Here is a 15,554-nt window from a genome sequence, read left to right on the forward strand (position 1 = left end):
AATTGCGACAATCAGATGTAGCAGCGTATTTTAGAAAATTCACACTAGTCTTGTGCTTCTTGTATTAATGACATTCATATATTTGTACATCCAGCTGCGCTTTTGGCTACATTTATACTTGTATGTAGTGAAATGGTCAAATTTTGTTTATTTTTTAAATTCACAGATACGTTTTTACAACAATGTAAAACTGTAGCAGTTAATTAATTGATCAAATTAATGTGAGTCAAGTGTGAGCAGGCATAATATATGTGTATTTTGCAGTCACAGTGCATTATCAGTCATCAGCTATTTAATGAGCAGTGAGGTATCAGTCTACGCATGTTTTTTAAAACTATCACTTCACTGCCTGCAAATTATTTCATATGAGTTTTTATGAGACTCGTGAGGAAGTACAGAAAAAAAAAGTTGACTGACTGGAGCCACAGGGGAATGAATGTGAGTGCAAAGTTATAAGCCCTAAAATTAACTTAAAAGAAGCCACAGATGCAAATAAAAGAAATAAAAAGAGTGACATGACATTACAGAGTAATTTGAATGTCCTCCTTTTTTTATTTGTGTTGCTCTGTGCAAACATGTCAGGGTTGTTTGTTTTTATTGTCACTGTAGCGCAGGTCTGAGCAGTTACTAAGCACAGAAGAAAACATTTTGCCGGAGTAAATATAACTTTATATAAACTGTCCCTAGTCGAAGAGTTAGCATGCAGTAGACCAAACCTGGAGCTCGTGCAAGCGTCAAGTATTGTGACCTGCATTTCAAGGCTAGTGAGTCAAATTAACCCCATTACCTTTGCTTCACAAGGCACAGCACCGTGTAACTACCAGCTCCCTCCCTGCACCGTGTGAATGAGCTCCAAGTCTGGACAACACTCAGAATCCTAAAAATAAAGCTCTGGGTTTTGTCCAAGGTCACACCTTTACAGTCACACTTGTAGTACACAGTCCTCTCCCCCGTTCCTTCCAAGAAACAGCTGTAAATTATTAAGTATGTATACGTACTGTAGGCCTCTTTCCCAGGCACTTGAATGGATAAGTGGTCTTAAACTTTTTGGATTCCACTGTGCATGTTCAGATATTGGCAGCCGCCCCATTTCAATTTAAATGCAGTAGCTTGATTCACTGTGAGCTAAGATGTTATCTGCCAGTTATTTATTTATTTTTGATTCCTCATCTCATTAAAAAAGACACACTGATTTAAAGACAATAAAAATCCATGTTCCTTAAGAGCTGCAAAAATGTGTTGATTATTCATCTGCGGTAAATGAGTTGTAAACAAACGCACAACAAAAAAAATTGCATTTGGCATCTCAAAGTTTGCTGGTTTTCTTAGTTTATCAGATTAACAATATGTTTTTAGCTTTTCACAGTATCTTCAGTCTGTCGAAATTGTGCATATTTTTTGGCCAAACAATTACTCAAATAATCAAGACAATGATGACGAGATTGATTGAGAAATGAATGACATGCATATTTATTTATTTACGTACATGCAGAAAGACAGATATTTTTTCTCAGGTAACTTTTGTCCCAGACAGAACGAATATTTAGACTCACTGCTCCTTTCATCCGGCACATGCACTGAAGAAATGCAGGATGTGTGTCATGGAAATGGGAATATGCATTCACAGCCTGACACAATGCAGTCTGGAAGCTGAGCATTGCTTATCAGACATGAAGGATGTTGCATCAGCGCCACTGGAGAGGCAGAACAATGGTGCTTTGTAGATGACATAGATCATGTTATCAGTATTATACATGGCGTATTTTTCATCATTAGGATAATTTGTACAGAAGAGACAATAATTCTGGAGATGACTTGTTGGAAAAGTTAGTTTTTTTTAGTAACATGACTCAACTGGTTTGTGTCATTAAAGCAACATGAATTTATTAATTTTATTCCGACTCTGGAGCTTGGGGTCTTCAGCTTCAGCTCAGTCTGTTACTAACGAAGCAGCTGACTTGATTGGAGTGGATTTGAGTGTTATTCCTGGTTTGTACACAGATGGTGATTTTGTGATTGTAAGCTGAGCTAGGCATGGCTAATATAGCAAACCTGAGCTGCTAGCTTTGATACCTGCTGGCTGCATAGGTTTACTATGCATGAAGGTTTGTGTGTCTGTTCTGGGAGATGTTTGTATTCTGCGTGTCTTTTTAAATGTTCCTTGACCTCTGGCTGAAACTGAAGTGAGGGCTGCCTCCCACCTGCCTCATGAGGAGATTTTTTTCTTTTCTTGGTATAACATCAAAGATGGGCTGTAATTAGTTTCAGCCACTCTGCAGGCAGGTTAACGTGTGAGAGGCAAATTAACTACAAACCCTCAGATACAGTTATCCATAACTAAATCACTGATAAAGAGAGAGGTTGACCCTAGCCATGATAATATGTTGCATGTGTTTGTGACACCCTTTTAACCAAACCCACACTGTGTATTATTGTGTCAGGGCTTCTGACTAACCTTTTTTTTACTTGCGGCACAGTGGCCCCTAACTCGAAATTATAGGAGTGCAGGCAGGAAATTTATGGGTTTCACGTCATAAATCATCTTGCAAAGCAAATATTCACATTGCCTTTTAATTTGTGATCCTCACACACATTGGCCTGCCACCTGTAGTGACAGATTTCAGATTTTTTGAGTTGTCTCTTCCACATTTCACCAGTATTTTTAAACAACAACAGCAGATTTACTGGTTGCACTGTCTCAAATATTAGGGGCAAAATGCCCCAGTTTAGGGTCAGTGTGGAGCCCTGTGCATCATCAGTCATTGACGTCATAATGTCAGCTGACATCACATACTTGCACGTCATTACTGAGGTGATTGTGTGTCCACTACACTTACTTCAGGTTTCAGTGCTTTGTGATGTGCTGATGCCTCTTTTCTACAGTCACCAGCACATTTTGACTAAAGTGCTGTACACAACACTTTCTTTTTTTTTTTCTCCCATTTCCGTGTGTCCATTCAGTTTGTGTCAGCAGACGGACACCGCAGATGCACTGTGGCACCGGTGCAACAATTTAATGGTCATTAGTTTGTTTACCCACTTCGCAGAATCATTCTTAATTATTTGAGAAAAGCGTTTCAGAGAACTGTCGGCCACATGCGTCGAATATGAATCATCCTCAAATTATTTATTTAAATAAATAAATAAATTCTTTGTTGGACAGTTACACAAGTCACCTCAGAAAACCACCCAAGTATGAACGATTTCCAAGAAACAGTCTTGTACTGTATTAAGTGGAATTACGGTTACGCGGCCACTTGCTTGTATAGTCATTGGCCCTGACCCCCTTTCCCCTGTTGTTGACAAAAGCAGTGCATCTGCATGAGGTCTGATCAGACACACACACACACACAACAGTGGGCACAAACAGGTGCACTAAAGCCGGCAGGATTAGGTTTTCATTGCATGTGCAACGAGTGGGTGGTCTGTTGGACCCGTGAGGAGGACGAAGATGGAGACTATTAGATTGGAGAGAGAGACCGAACACTTGTTTCCTAGTTACACGTTCTGTTTCCTGCTCTTTGATCATATTGGGAACGTGATGTATAGATCACATGACCGTAACATGCTACAGGCGTCAGATCTCCGTCTTCTCATCACCAGGAATAGAGCAGCAAACTCCAGCCTCTCCTCCACTTCACATGTACATTATGATATTTTAAGATTTATTATTCACCCAGCAGAAAATGAATTAATTATGAATTGATTAGCTGAATCAGTAATGAAAATAATGCATCAACATGTTGTTTTTCCGAGTTACTACATTAGTCAAAATACAATGTTAGTCTCAATAGCAAAATCGTTTTTGTTTGACCCAGGGCTCAACTTATTATTCACATTTTCAATTACACCTGCACTGATTGATTATTTGGTTTATGAAGTATCAGAAAATTGTGGGGGGGAAAAAAGTTTTTGCTCTTTAGAATCTGTTTTATTTATCAAAATATCCCTCAGATATTCAGATATGTTTACTGTCATGTAAAAGCTGGTATCAGCCATACATCCATCAATCAATTTATTATTGTTGCACTCAAATCCTCGGTCCTTTAGGTCTGCCAAGGCGAGGACAGGTTGCTGTGTATATGTGTAACTTGGATTTCAGTTTTCCTGTAAATGTTTTGGACCGATCAGATTTCAGGTGTGCTAGGCAATCCGCACCGCAGGGCTGGAGTAGATGTAAAAGATCGTATCAGTTCATATCACTCTGAAGCTCAAACAGAGCTGCCCCTTATTCTTTGAAGCCTCTGCACAGCCAGGATACGTCCACAGAAGTGTTATCAGTGTGATTGGACTTATTCTGTGGACTGTGTGGGTGTGTACTGATCATCTTTGATTGATGGGCGCCTGGCTGTTCTGAGTCGTCTTTGTTGCCCTTGTTTGGCTGGGACAGTTTACAGCTTTATGATTCTTTATTTGGTTTATCATCAACTTTAGGCGGGCTCGGTCGTCGTTGAGTTAATGTCTGGCAGCCTCCTGTTTGAAGCGAGCATTTCTTCTTGTATTTTAAATGAATATTCCATGAGCTCGGCTTTGTGATCAATGTAAAGGAAGAAAGTCCAGAGGCAACATAAGAATACGCTGCCAAAGCAGACATTTGGACATAATTCACAGTGAAAAAGCAAAAGCTGTGTGCACTTAAACGGTTTACTTGATTTTTAACAGACTTTGGTTTAAAATACAACAACAAAAATGTATATCATATGTGATAATGCAGTCATGTCTTGTAGTACAAGTGAAGGAGGCCAAGCAATGTGATGTAATGGCCCTGCAGCTTCAGTTCAGATGAGAGGGCGATAGCATGAATGGGAATTAACATCACTTTTGTTCCTAAGCCCTGAAACATGTTTGCATAAGTGGAGGCTGATGTTTCCCTCCCTGGCGTACAGAAAGACTGTGGGGTATTGATGTGCATGAGCAACGCATTATGTGGCAAATCCATATTTTAATGTTAATGTGTTGTGATGTAATTGATTAGACAAACTTTTAGGAGGAATGGATGGGGGTCAAATTGACTTTTAGCTTTTAATGAGGGCAGGAAATTAAAGGCAATTCATGGGACCTAATTTATTCCATTGAACCTACATGGAGATAACCGGTCTGGGTTTGGCCTGGTGTCATTCTCCGTTTCATTCTCCCAATTTAACCAGTCCCTGTGAGGTTGGACCATGACTAACTATTTCACATGTCAGATAAATACTCAACTTCCAGATGTTTATGCTGTTGGACAATACCAAAAGCGTTGCTGACACTCCTGCCCCTAGCCTATATTAGGTCATCGTTTTAGCCTGATCAATATTGGATTTGTTAGACCTAACTCGTGATAAATGTGCCCCCTTTTTTTCTTTTTAGCCACAATAGATGGGGATGTGGGGTCGACCCACCTCTGTTTTCCATCTGTGTTAGATGGATTGCCGTGGTATTTTGTACAGATGTATTCGTGGTTCCCAAAGGATTTAATCTTTGACTCTGATAAACCCTCTGACTTTTCCTCTAATGCCACAAGGTTGATATTTGTGGCCCAAGAGTTGAATGTGTCGGAAACAGTTGGTAAGATTGGGACACTATGTTTTATCTATCAGACAGGTGAATTTTCTTTACAGTGAGTGTTGCAGCTTCACTGAGCCTCCACAGCATGGTTGCATTGGTCTTACAGGCTGGTCACATGTGTATTTAAGAGGAACTATGCAAGATTTGCACCTTAATTAAACACCTTCAGAGTAATTGTGATGGTTAAATGACTTACAGGGAGAATAGAGGCTCTCTGCCTTCCACCTAGCGTCTCTTGACCACAAAAAAAAACAACCTTACAAGATCAAGTCTCAGGGACAGGTCAAGAACAGATCTCGTCTTGTGAGAAACATGGACTGCTTTACGCCACTGTGACACCAACACACCCGGTAATTCATAATCTCTTGTTAACGTCGCCCACCATAGTTTCTGCTGTTTTACTAACCCTCCTTTCGGCCATGTGCATTTGTTTACAACGAAGCCGGCGAGAAATCAATCAATAGAGCGGTAGATAATGTTATATATCGTATACGATGTTACAACACGTACATTTGTATAGTTAAATCTGTCATAAACGGATTACAGGGTGCATTTGTGTCGTGGTGCCACAGAGACGAGAGCTGGGACACCGGGGCGGCGGCTCCGGTTTTTGGCCAAGAGATGCAACAAGTGACACACATGGAAGGCAGAGAGCCTCCATTGTCCCTTATAACAAGTTAAGCCATCTATTAAACCATCCCATTACTCCAGAGCTGTTTAATTAAGGTAAAAATGTAGCATAGTTGAGCTACAAATCCTGCATAGATCCTCTTTAACTACAGGCAGAGCTACAGCTGCTGGTCATTGTAAATGAGACTTTAATTTGCAGCCCTGCACTTAGCCACTGTCGCCATATTCACTTGCTGTTGGTGGGATGTGTTGAGTTTCTAGATACTATTACGAAGAGAAGGTTTACATCTTCTCTGTTTGTAAAGTGCCTTGAGATAACTTTGTTGTGAATCGGCGCTGTTTAAGTGAAACTTGCCTTGACAACACGACAGGTGAAATGTACTGAACTTGATGCAAATTATCCTTAGATGCCCTGTGAGCAGCAGCTGCGTGAGAAACAGTCGCTATCATCTTGATTGCAGCCGAAGCCAAGCAAAGAGTTGTTTACAAGACTTAACGACAGGAAGTAGCTTTAAAGTTTCTACAAAATGGAGGAAAATCAGATCATCACGGTTTCTGGCTGGCAGTTTCTGACTGTGTGCATTTAATGAGTTACCAGAAAATAAAAAAATAAAAAAGCACAGTGATGTTGTGTCTGGCAGCAGCAGATACATAGAAAACACGTCTAGTCAGAGCAGGGTATGTAAATTAAGCGCTCATTACAACACATCCCCAAAACTACAGATTCATGAGTGGCCGGATACTAAAAACTATTGTGTAACTGTGTGTGTGTGTGTGTGAACGCAGCCCCACCTCTTGTTCAGAAATGCATGATGTGTGTTTTTTTTTTCCTCAAGGACTGCAGTAAACATTAAACTCTGTGGGAGATTTAGGGTTGAAAAATAAACTTGTAATTGGTCTCTGGTTCTGTAATGTCTTGTTACTCATCCACCAGTGGCAAACTATGACAGGGTTATAAAATAAACTGTTTTATAGTTTAGATTTCATCATGATCACCACCTGACTTTGTTCTCGGCCACTTACACCTGACTGCTTGTTCGACAAACAAACAAACACGCTCCTAAATCAGTCCTAACTACTGATCAGTGTTACTGTAAAAGTAAGTTATGGCTGCCAAAGTCCACAGAAACAGGAAGATGTGTCTGTGAGCAACATTTTGCAGTTTGCTTGCAGACTGACGTTAATTCCCACTCCTCACCCAGTTGACCCATTAACCAAAGAGCTTTAACTATCAATGAAAAATCCTCCCCTTCCCCACCTCTGTATATATAATATATACATATTCTTGGGGCCTCTTTTCTCTTCTTTTGCAGCACTAAGCTTCTCCGTTCTGTCCTCTGTTGCGATACCTCGCCACATCCCTCTCCTCCTCTGGAGAGGGAGAAAGCGGTGTAGCGATGGGCAGCAAGGTCAGCGCTACACCATTTAGCTGACCACTGATACCGGATTAGACACTGTTCCTGCAGTGTGGCTGTCATCCTGCCACGCTAACTGTGTCATCTCTCAAAGACAATTTCCCTAATGTATTCCATCTGACAGATGACCCATCTCTGTGATATCATTTATGCCCGTCTCGCGCAACAATGGGGACTTCGGCGAGCGTGGAGGCACGCTCCTTATGAAATGACGATGCCTTCAGGGTGCGTACGCCCCCACGCTCCCCCTGTCCAGGTGTCACAGATGTGTCACTTTTCCAGAAATATGCTCTCGATTCTCGTCCTCATGAGGATTGTTGCTTTTCTCTTGAGGACGGGAGGTGAGACTCGGGCCTAAATTGAACATGGCAACAACTTTCTCCCCCCCTCCTTCTCCTTTTTCTTTTTGAATCACTTATTCAAACCTCTTTGAGGATGTGTAATGTTGAAAGATTCAGAGACAGTCTGAGCCTCCAGGCTACAGCTGAGACGACGTGTCCATGTGCAATAATAAAAATTTTAAAAAACACAGAGGATGAACACTGATTATCAAGTTGTTGCTTGTATCACATGTTCGGTGTATACTCAACTAGGCTACATTAACAAGCTCAAATGTCTGTTTAAGTGGCTGTCGTATCTGTGTCTGTAATATAATACAATAAACATAATAAGCAAGAGGGAGCTTCCTGCGTTAAATGCCTGCAGCCAAGGAGTGTGTCCTCCGATATTTGCTAATGAACCTCCTGAGTAAACGAGGTGTGTGTTAGCATTACGTGGCTAAATCTCATTGTGAACATGCTGAATCGCTAGCATCACATCGCCCGGGGTTGGATTTCCTAGTGGAATATGAGCATCGTGCAGCAACCGTCATGAAAACTTAAAAAAAACAAAACATATTGGAGTGATTAATACGATGGGTTTCTTGAAACACCTTTCTCCAGGGAGGTGTCTATACATTCATGTAAATGTATCCTCTTTATCATATAACGCCTGCTGCATTTGGTAAAATCTGCCCAAGTCGAGAGGTACAGAATTGACACCAAAAGGTTTTTTAGCAGTGTTTTCATTTCAAGGAAGTCTGAGTCTACAACCGTTTGGCCTCGGCTCCCTAGATAATTAGGACTTTTCAGTTCCTGTCGATGATCTGATTAGAGAGTGGGACGATCATTGAAAGGCTTCCTAGAAAATGTACTTGTGGGTCATGTCTCTTACCAGTTGGCTTGTACTTAGTGTTGGGGACGTTATTTTTGATGACCTTGTGAAATTAAGTGACTGATAATTCTCACTTATCAACAGGCCTGTATCTCCTGTCATGGTGCTCCTGATAATAGTCAGTCAGGCAGCTCTGTACTTCTTCAGGGTGAGATCAGAGCTTCAACTATTGGTTGTTTTTATCGATTTGGCCTATTATTTCTTAATCCTAATAATAGATTTGATCGTGTTTCAAGCAAATATGTCAAAAGTTACTCCAAAATTTGTTCTAAGCTGAATGTCTTGTGTGTGCTGGAAAGTATGTTGCATTACTATTACAACCCATAACTGCATATTTAATGGGATTTAATGGTGATTAACATTTTTTTCCTGACATTCATATATATATATATTTGTAAACAAAGCAAAAATGTTGCCTCATATTTTTTGGTATGTGATGAAACATGACTGAAAGGGACTCATCCTTCAGGCGACTTGCATCTGAATTAATCACAAGTTGAAGAAAAATCGATTTTTCAAATCAGGGTCGAATGGTTCTTTCAGTCACGTTCAGGAGAAGAAGAAACTCACCTCACATGATTTATTGTTACAGCAGAAACATCTTGGAATATGATGATATCTAGGGTCAGATCGCCCACAGCGAGGTTCTTGGCAGTAGTCTAATTAATGTGTTGTTGTTCATCTCTTAAGCTTCACACTTGTTGAGAGCCGCGCTGACGAATCCTTCGTCACTTTTTGCCCCAGTCTGCTTCTCTTCATCTTCAAGGTGAACCAGTCACACTCATCCGTGCTTATGACTGTGACCATAGGCTGCACTACATTATTGTGCCGAGGCAAAAATATTCCACATTTTTTAAACAAGTGGTCTATTGAGGCTGCTGTCGGAGGAGGAATTACCATATCAGCTCCTGCTATGATTAATTTTTCCCTGTTTTGACTGTGATCTTGCTCTTTGATTGTGAAAGACCGACACCAGAACCTGACATTTATCGTTTGCCAATGCATCATGATGCCATTTGTGTGCAACAGGAAACTCATTTGTTGAGAAATAAGAACTACAGCTCCTTATTCCCACTGCTGATGTATTAAGGTGCTTTTTTCCCCCTCTGTGGAAATCTTTATCCATTTGACTAATTGTGAAATCTATCTATCTTTAGCATTTTGTCATGCACGAGACACACCCTGTATCTTGGTGCTGTGTTGGTTTCAACATTAAACTTAGTGTGTAGAATCGGGTCTGAATTATCTTAAAGCTCATCCACAATACAAGTATTTTATCGTTTTGGCGTTTCGTCCAGACAGAAACGGTGTTAAACAAATTTCCGTGAGGACAGTAAAGGTCTTTTTAAGTTTAAGAAAAAGATCGTTTTTGGTGAAGCTCTGTTTTTCGTGTGGACGAGGCCTTAATCTGCCAGAAAATCCCAATGTTGACTCCCTAGAAAAGAAAGGTTTGCTTACTCCCCAGCCTGAAGCCTGAATGATGCAGCATTTGCATTACACAGAGCTGGAGCTGGTCAGACCCTCCCAGAGCTGTGGGGACTCCCAGTAAACAACTGCAGCCCGGCTCAATCTTTCACCCCCTTGGTTCTCTGTTAATATGCAGAGCTGCTCAAGTGTGTTTTTAAATTGCAAAGGAAGCAAGCAGGGCTATTGTTGTCACCCCCCCTCATCTCACATGAGATGCATTTCCTCCTTTGTTGCAGCTCCTGTGTGTGTCCTGTCAACAATCGGCCACAGGTGAATGGTTGGTGAAGTAGCCTGCATGATCTCAATAGAGGCCTGACGATGTAAATCAGGGACAAGAGGGCAGACAGGCCAATGGAGATGTAGCCCTGTAGGTGCTGATAGAGGTAGTAGTCATTGTCTGGTTGAAAGCATTTGTTAAGTAGAAACACTGAGTATGAATTATAAGCAGTTCACAGATTTACAATGTGGTGGCAAAGGTGCGTTTTAATTATCTCCAATCATCAGTGTACATCCTTTTAGTACCAATGAGCTAATGTGGATCTACTTACAGTCTGTGAGCTTCAAAATATGTTGTAGATGGAGATACATTTGCACAGATTCAAAACACAGCAGCACTGACATGAATGGAAAAAAATGAGGTGCATTTCCTGGATTGTTGTTTTAAGGATCAGAAATGGCTCCCAGCGACTCCGTCCACAGTAAACAGTGATAACTCAAGAGTTTTGTTTGTCTGGAGAGCTGACTGTCCCAGTGGTTCATTGACCTCGAGGGCATGTCAGTTGAGATAGCGTGAAAGTGAATTTGTCAAAACAGGTATGTGATTGGAGAACAGTTTGTAAAAGCACGAGGGGTCAGGTTATATACACTTTCGCCGTCACATGCTGCGTTCAATGCTCCTCAAAAGTCGTGGGATGTTGAAGCTCAGATGGCCTTAAACCCAATTTTCACGATGTTCCAGTTAAAGCTTGTCATTGTTGCTTTCTTGTTGTTGTCACTGTTGGCAACACCAGTTGCAATGTAACAACAGTACATTATGCTGTTTGTTTGTTTGTTTGTTTGAACAAACACCATGGCAACATGTCCACAAATACAAGTTGCACAGTACTGTGTGCAAAGCCGTTTTAATTAGACATAAATGAGGCAGAAGTGCTGCAGAACACTATGTCACTATGGGTTTTTTTTTTTTACGGTAACCCTTTAATGTACAGGCTGTTAATCACGTGATAATGTGAAGAAATAACAATTGATTCGGTCATAATGTCTAGAAATAGCCTAGAAATGACGTTCAATTTCATAGTAATGCCAAGAAATATAGCCAAGAAAGAACGACTGATTGCGTAGAAATACCCCAGAAATGTTGGTCAATTGCAAAGACTTCTGGCGTTTCCCAAAAAATGAAAAGCATGAAAAGCAAGTGTAATCTTTTGCCTTTATGAAAAACATGACATTACTATGTAATTGATCGTTATTTCTACACTACGAAGTTACTTGTTATTTATTGGTAATTTTTTTTGACATTATTACGTAATTAACGGCCTGTAAATTAAAGCGTTACCGTTTTGACTTCTGCAGCCGTCTTGGATTGCAATGTTCAGCTTGGCGAGATTTCCAGCTGGAGTCTCCTTTTCAGTTCAGTTCAGACGCACCAAAAGTGAAGGTACAGAGCTTGTTGGAAAAAGCTGTTTTTTGCCTGTTAATATGAATTTTTTGTTGACTTTCTCATAGACTTTGGTTTAACTGACCGTTGAAGCACTTTTCACACCCTACCCACCCCTGTGCAGATACATGAGTGTTCATGCGTCATTTTGACAAAGAGTTCAGTGTGAATTTCTCTTCTCATCTGAACCCAGACCTTGTGTTGTAGCTGGATCATCAGTCCAGCTCTGATATATGATATAACACTGACCGCCCAATCGTTGATTTAAACTCCCTTTTTAATTTCATTAATCCAAACAATTTGGCTGTGACATTTATATGAAACTGGCTGTGAAGTCACAAGAACAGGAAATGAGTCATATCTCCAACATTTAGTCTGATCAAAATGGTTCTGTGGGTAGATAAGACCTCGATGTACCTGTGTGTGTGCGGTGTACCCTGCTTGACGTGCCTCTACTTGGGCCAAAGAACTGCAGCTTGCAGCTATATTTTGCAATGTATTATTTTTATCGCTTTGACAGCGAACAAAGCCCTGGTTCTGTTCTCAGCTGCACATGGACACCTTATGTTGTCTCACTGATATGGGAAATATTATTTATGGATCGTAGACATGCAAATGAGCCTGAGCTCCTGTAAACTTAACCTACTGCTTGTCTAAAATGTTATTTCAGCGAGGGAGCTCCCACACCAACAAGTGTGATGTTAATGTTGAGGTGTTGACACAGAGAGCTGCTGCTGCTGATGATGATTACGTCTTCACACTAAAAATATTCAGATTTTAATCTTCTGTTACCTGCTGTACCTGTTCTGTACTAAAAACAAATGAGTGCTGCCTGAACAAAGAAATGAGTGCGTAAGTACAACTTCAGACACCCAAATGATTATAGTTAAAATACTAATATAAAGGTAGGAAAAGGTAGTTCAGTACATTTTGTCCTTGATGAGAAAATATCATTGTGCGACCCCGGGATGTAATAATGAAATAACAGCTCTTTAATTAGCCAGAGTGCAATAAAAGTGCTCACAGATAAAAAATAAGTTGTTTTTAACACTTTCCGACCTATGAAATAATTTCATTTCTGGAACAATGTAGGGTAAATGCCAACATTTATATCCTTAAAATCAATGTAATAATTTTCAACATTGATTTTTAGTAACTAAAAGTTGTTGGACATTCAGCCTGAGCTGTCATTGCTTGTTTATTTTAGGATATGTTTATTTCCTCCTACACCTCGTAGCTGTGCCAGAAAACCACATCTGAGAGTCGAGTGTATGAATGAAAACTCAGATGATCCGACATGTACAAAATCTCTGGGCTCTTTCATAAAATTACAAACTGTTCCTTTTATTTCCCTCACATAGTTTCCTCAGTGACCAGTAGTGAGAGTGGTGGTGATCCTGCTTCCTTAAGCTCACTTCTCCTTTTTCATTCCCCCCTTAACCACTTTTTTTCCATTCATTTTTCACCTCAGACGTTTAGTGATGACTAAACGAAACGCTGCAAAAAATACCGAAAGTTCAGCTTTAAACATGATGCGTGTCCCGACCACCTCTGGAGGTGGACTGACACTCACTGGGCCACATTAACAGAAAAACAGCATAATAATAATAGTTGGTAGGTGGATGGAAATAAAGTTTTTCCTCTTTGAAAGGCAGATGTGTGGATCAGACAGCAGGCAGACAGTCTGTAGGCAGCGTAGCGATACTTTTTAACGGATGTAACACATAAATACATTTTAAATGGTTAGGCTTCCTCTCTTTGAGCTGTGTTCAAAGACTCACGTTCACTCTATGAACGCAGCTCAAAGCAAATTTGTCGCCTTCAGAAATGAGTGTTTTTGCTTTTTACTTTCTCTGCGTACTAACTTTCAAAACTTATAAAATAGTGTTCAATGCATTTTTGGAGGTTTTTGATTTGGCTCCAACTAGTCAAGGTGGAGTTAAGAGATTTCCAAATTATTTCAAAACACTCTAGCAGATGGGTTTGTAGTTTTCTCTTTTTTATATACTTCATAGAACGAAAAATACACCTGGGTGACACAGAAGCAGATAAATGTAAATTTTGACTGGAGTGTGCATCCGTGGAAGAGATGAAATCTCCATTGACTAATGAGGAGAAGGGCAACACAGTGCAGACTGCTGCTCATGGTTTTATATTATTTAATACTCGGTGCGAGAGGAAACGCCACCGCAGCTCCTTCATCTCGTCATCCGTCACTCTTCATCAACAGCTTGGCAAAATGTAGCAGAGTTTCATGTCACTGTCACTTTTTTCCATCACTACTATTTATATTTTTCTGTACAGTACTGTATTATCACTATCGTGTATTATTCCTTGTCATTTACAACTTTTCATATGCACATGGTCTGCGTTTTGTCGTCTTCCCTTTAAATACATATTTACCATAGTTTCATACGTGTTTTGTACTATGTTAATGTTCTCTTATTTCTGTCGGTACCAGTTTATTCTCATCTTTTTCTACCTTGTTCGCTTTAGCTGCAGTTACTTGTTAATTAGGGATAAATAAAGTCTTAACTTGTCTCGCTGATCAACAGTTGGTGTTGATAATATGTCAACAAAAGCAGCTAGCAAATGTGCATGGTTAAAACATTATAAAAACTGATGAAGAGGCCCAACTCTCTCTGTCTTTTAAAGAACAACTTCATGGTTTGACCACTTCATTCATCTTGTAGATGACGTCACATATCGTGTTAATCTTAAGGAAACAGAGGATTTCAGCCTTTGTCATGATGAAATTGCTCTCAACGTGTTGGTTAGACCTCAAACGTTTACACTGTGGGCTTTGTGACAAACACCGAGTGTAAACAAAAGTGTTGTTTCTTTTTTGAAAACCCCCACACTTCACATTTAACAGAAGCGTATTTGCTCAGCCTGTTGAACTAAAAGTTTCTCTCTTTATTTTGCCTCGCAGTAACGGAGTGGGGTGACGACGTACGGCCCATCTCTGAGGAAGAAGCCATGGTCATCGTCAACCACCAGTCCACGGGAGACGTGTGCACCCTCATGATGTGCCTGCAGGACAAGGGCACGGTAAGAATAGAGAGAGAGACGTGTTGCCTCGTTGTGTCCCTTGTAGGAAACCCAAGACTATAACAACAACATTACGGTTGAACTGGGGTGACATCAGTGTAAATTAAAGCCATGAAGAAGCTCGGGCCTGCAGGGCTTTTTGCAGTCTGTATTTTTACTAGACAGGCTGCTGTCTGAGCCTTTCTGTTGGTCTTAGTTGCCTCAAATAAGGAGTTCATGAGGAACGGTACACATTGCAGTAAAAACCCTCTCAGCAAAAGTTTGTTTTAAGGATGTTTGTTAAAGGTTGGCCTTCGTTTTGTTTAGTTAAATGATATTTACACATAAAGTGTTTTTAAGAACAAGTTTCAATTCAAATGAAATTAATTCTCTCACACTGCTCGTTACCAAGTTCTGCTCTAATGAAACGTTTGTAATCCTCAGTAGTTTTGTCCACTCCTCCTCTATTGCTCACTCTGAGGTTTCTCCAATTTTTCCCTGTTAAAGGGGTTTTCCATGGAGTTTTTCCTCAGTCGATGTGAGGGTCTAAGGGCAGAGGATGTTGTTGTGATGCCATGTGAAGCCCAGAAAAACAG

At 40.4% G+C, this 15,554-nt stretch overlaps 1 protein-coding gene across 3 annotated transcripts in view; it reads left to right on the forward strand.

Moving 5' to 3' along the window:
* The window catches only part of lpgat1 (lysophosphatidylglycerol acyltransferase 1), a 53,853-nt gene that overhangs the window by 3,704 nt on the left and 34,595 nt on the right, over window positions 1-15,554 (forward strand). For all 3 annotated transcript variants that reach the window (XM_084001008.1, XM_084001007.1, XM_084001009.1), the window contains one exon: window positions 14,861-14,979. In XM_084001008.1, coding sequence (XP_083857134.1) covers window positions 14,861-14,979 — 119 coding nt within the window. The remainder of the gene's footprint in view (window positions 1-14,860; window positions 14,980-15,554) is intronic.

The sequence above is a fragment of the Trachurus trachurus genome (assembly GCF_905171665.1).
Source record: "Trachurus trachurus genome assembly, chromosome: 24".
Lineage (NCBI taxonomy): Eukaryota > Metazoa > Chordata > Actinopteri > Carangiformes > Carangidae > Trachurus > Trachurus trachurus.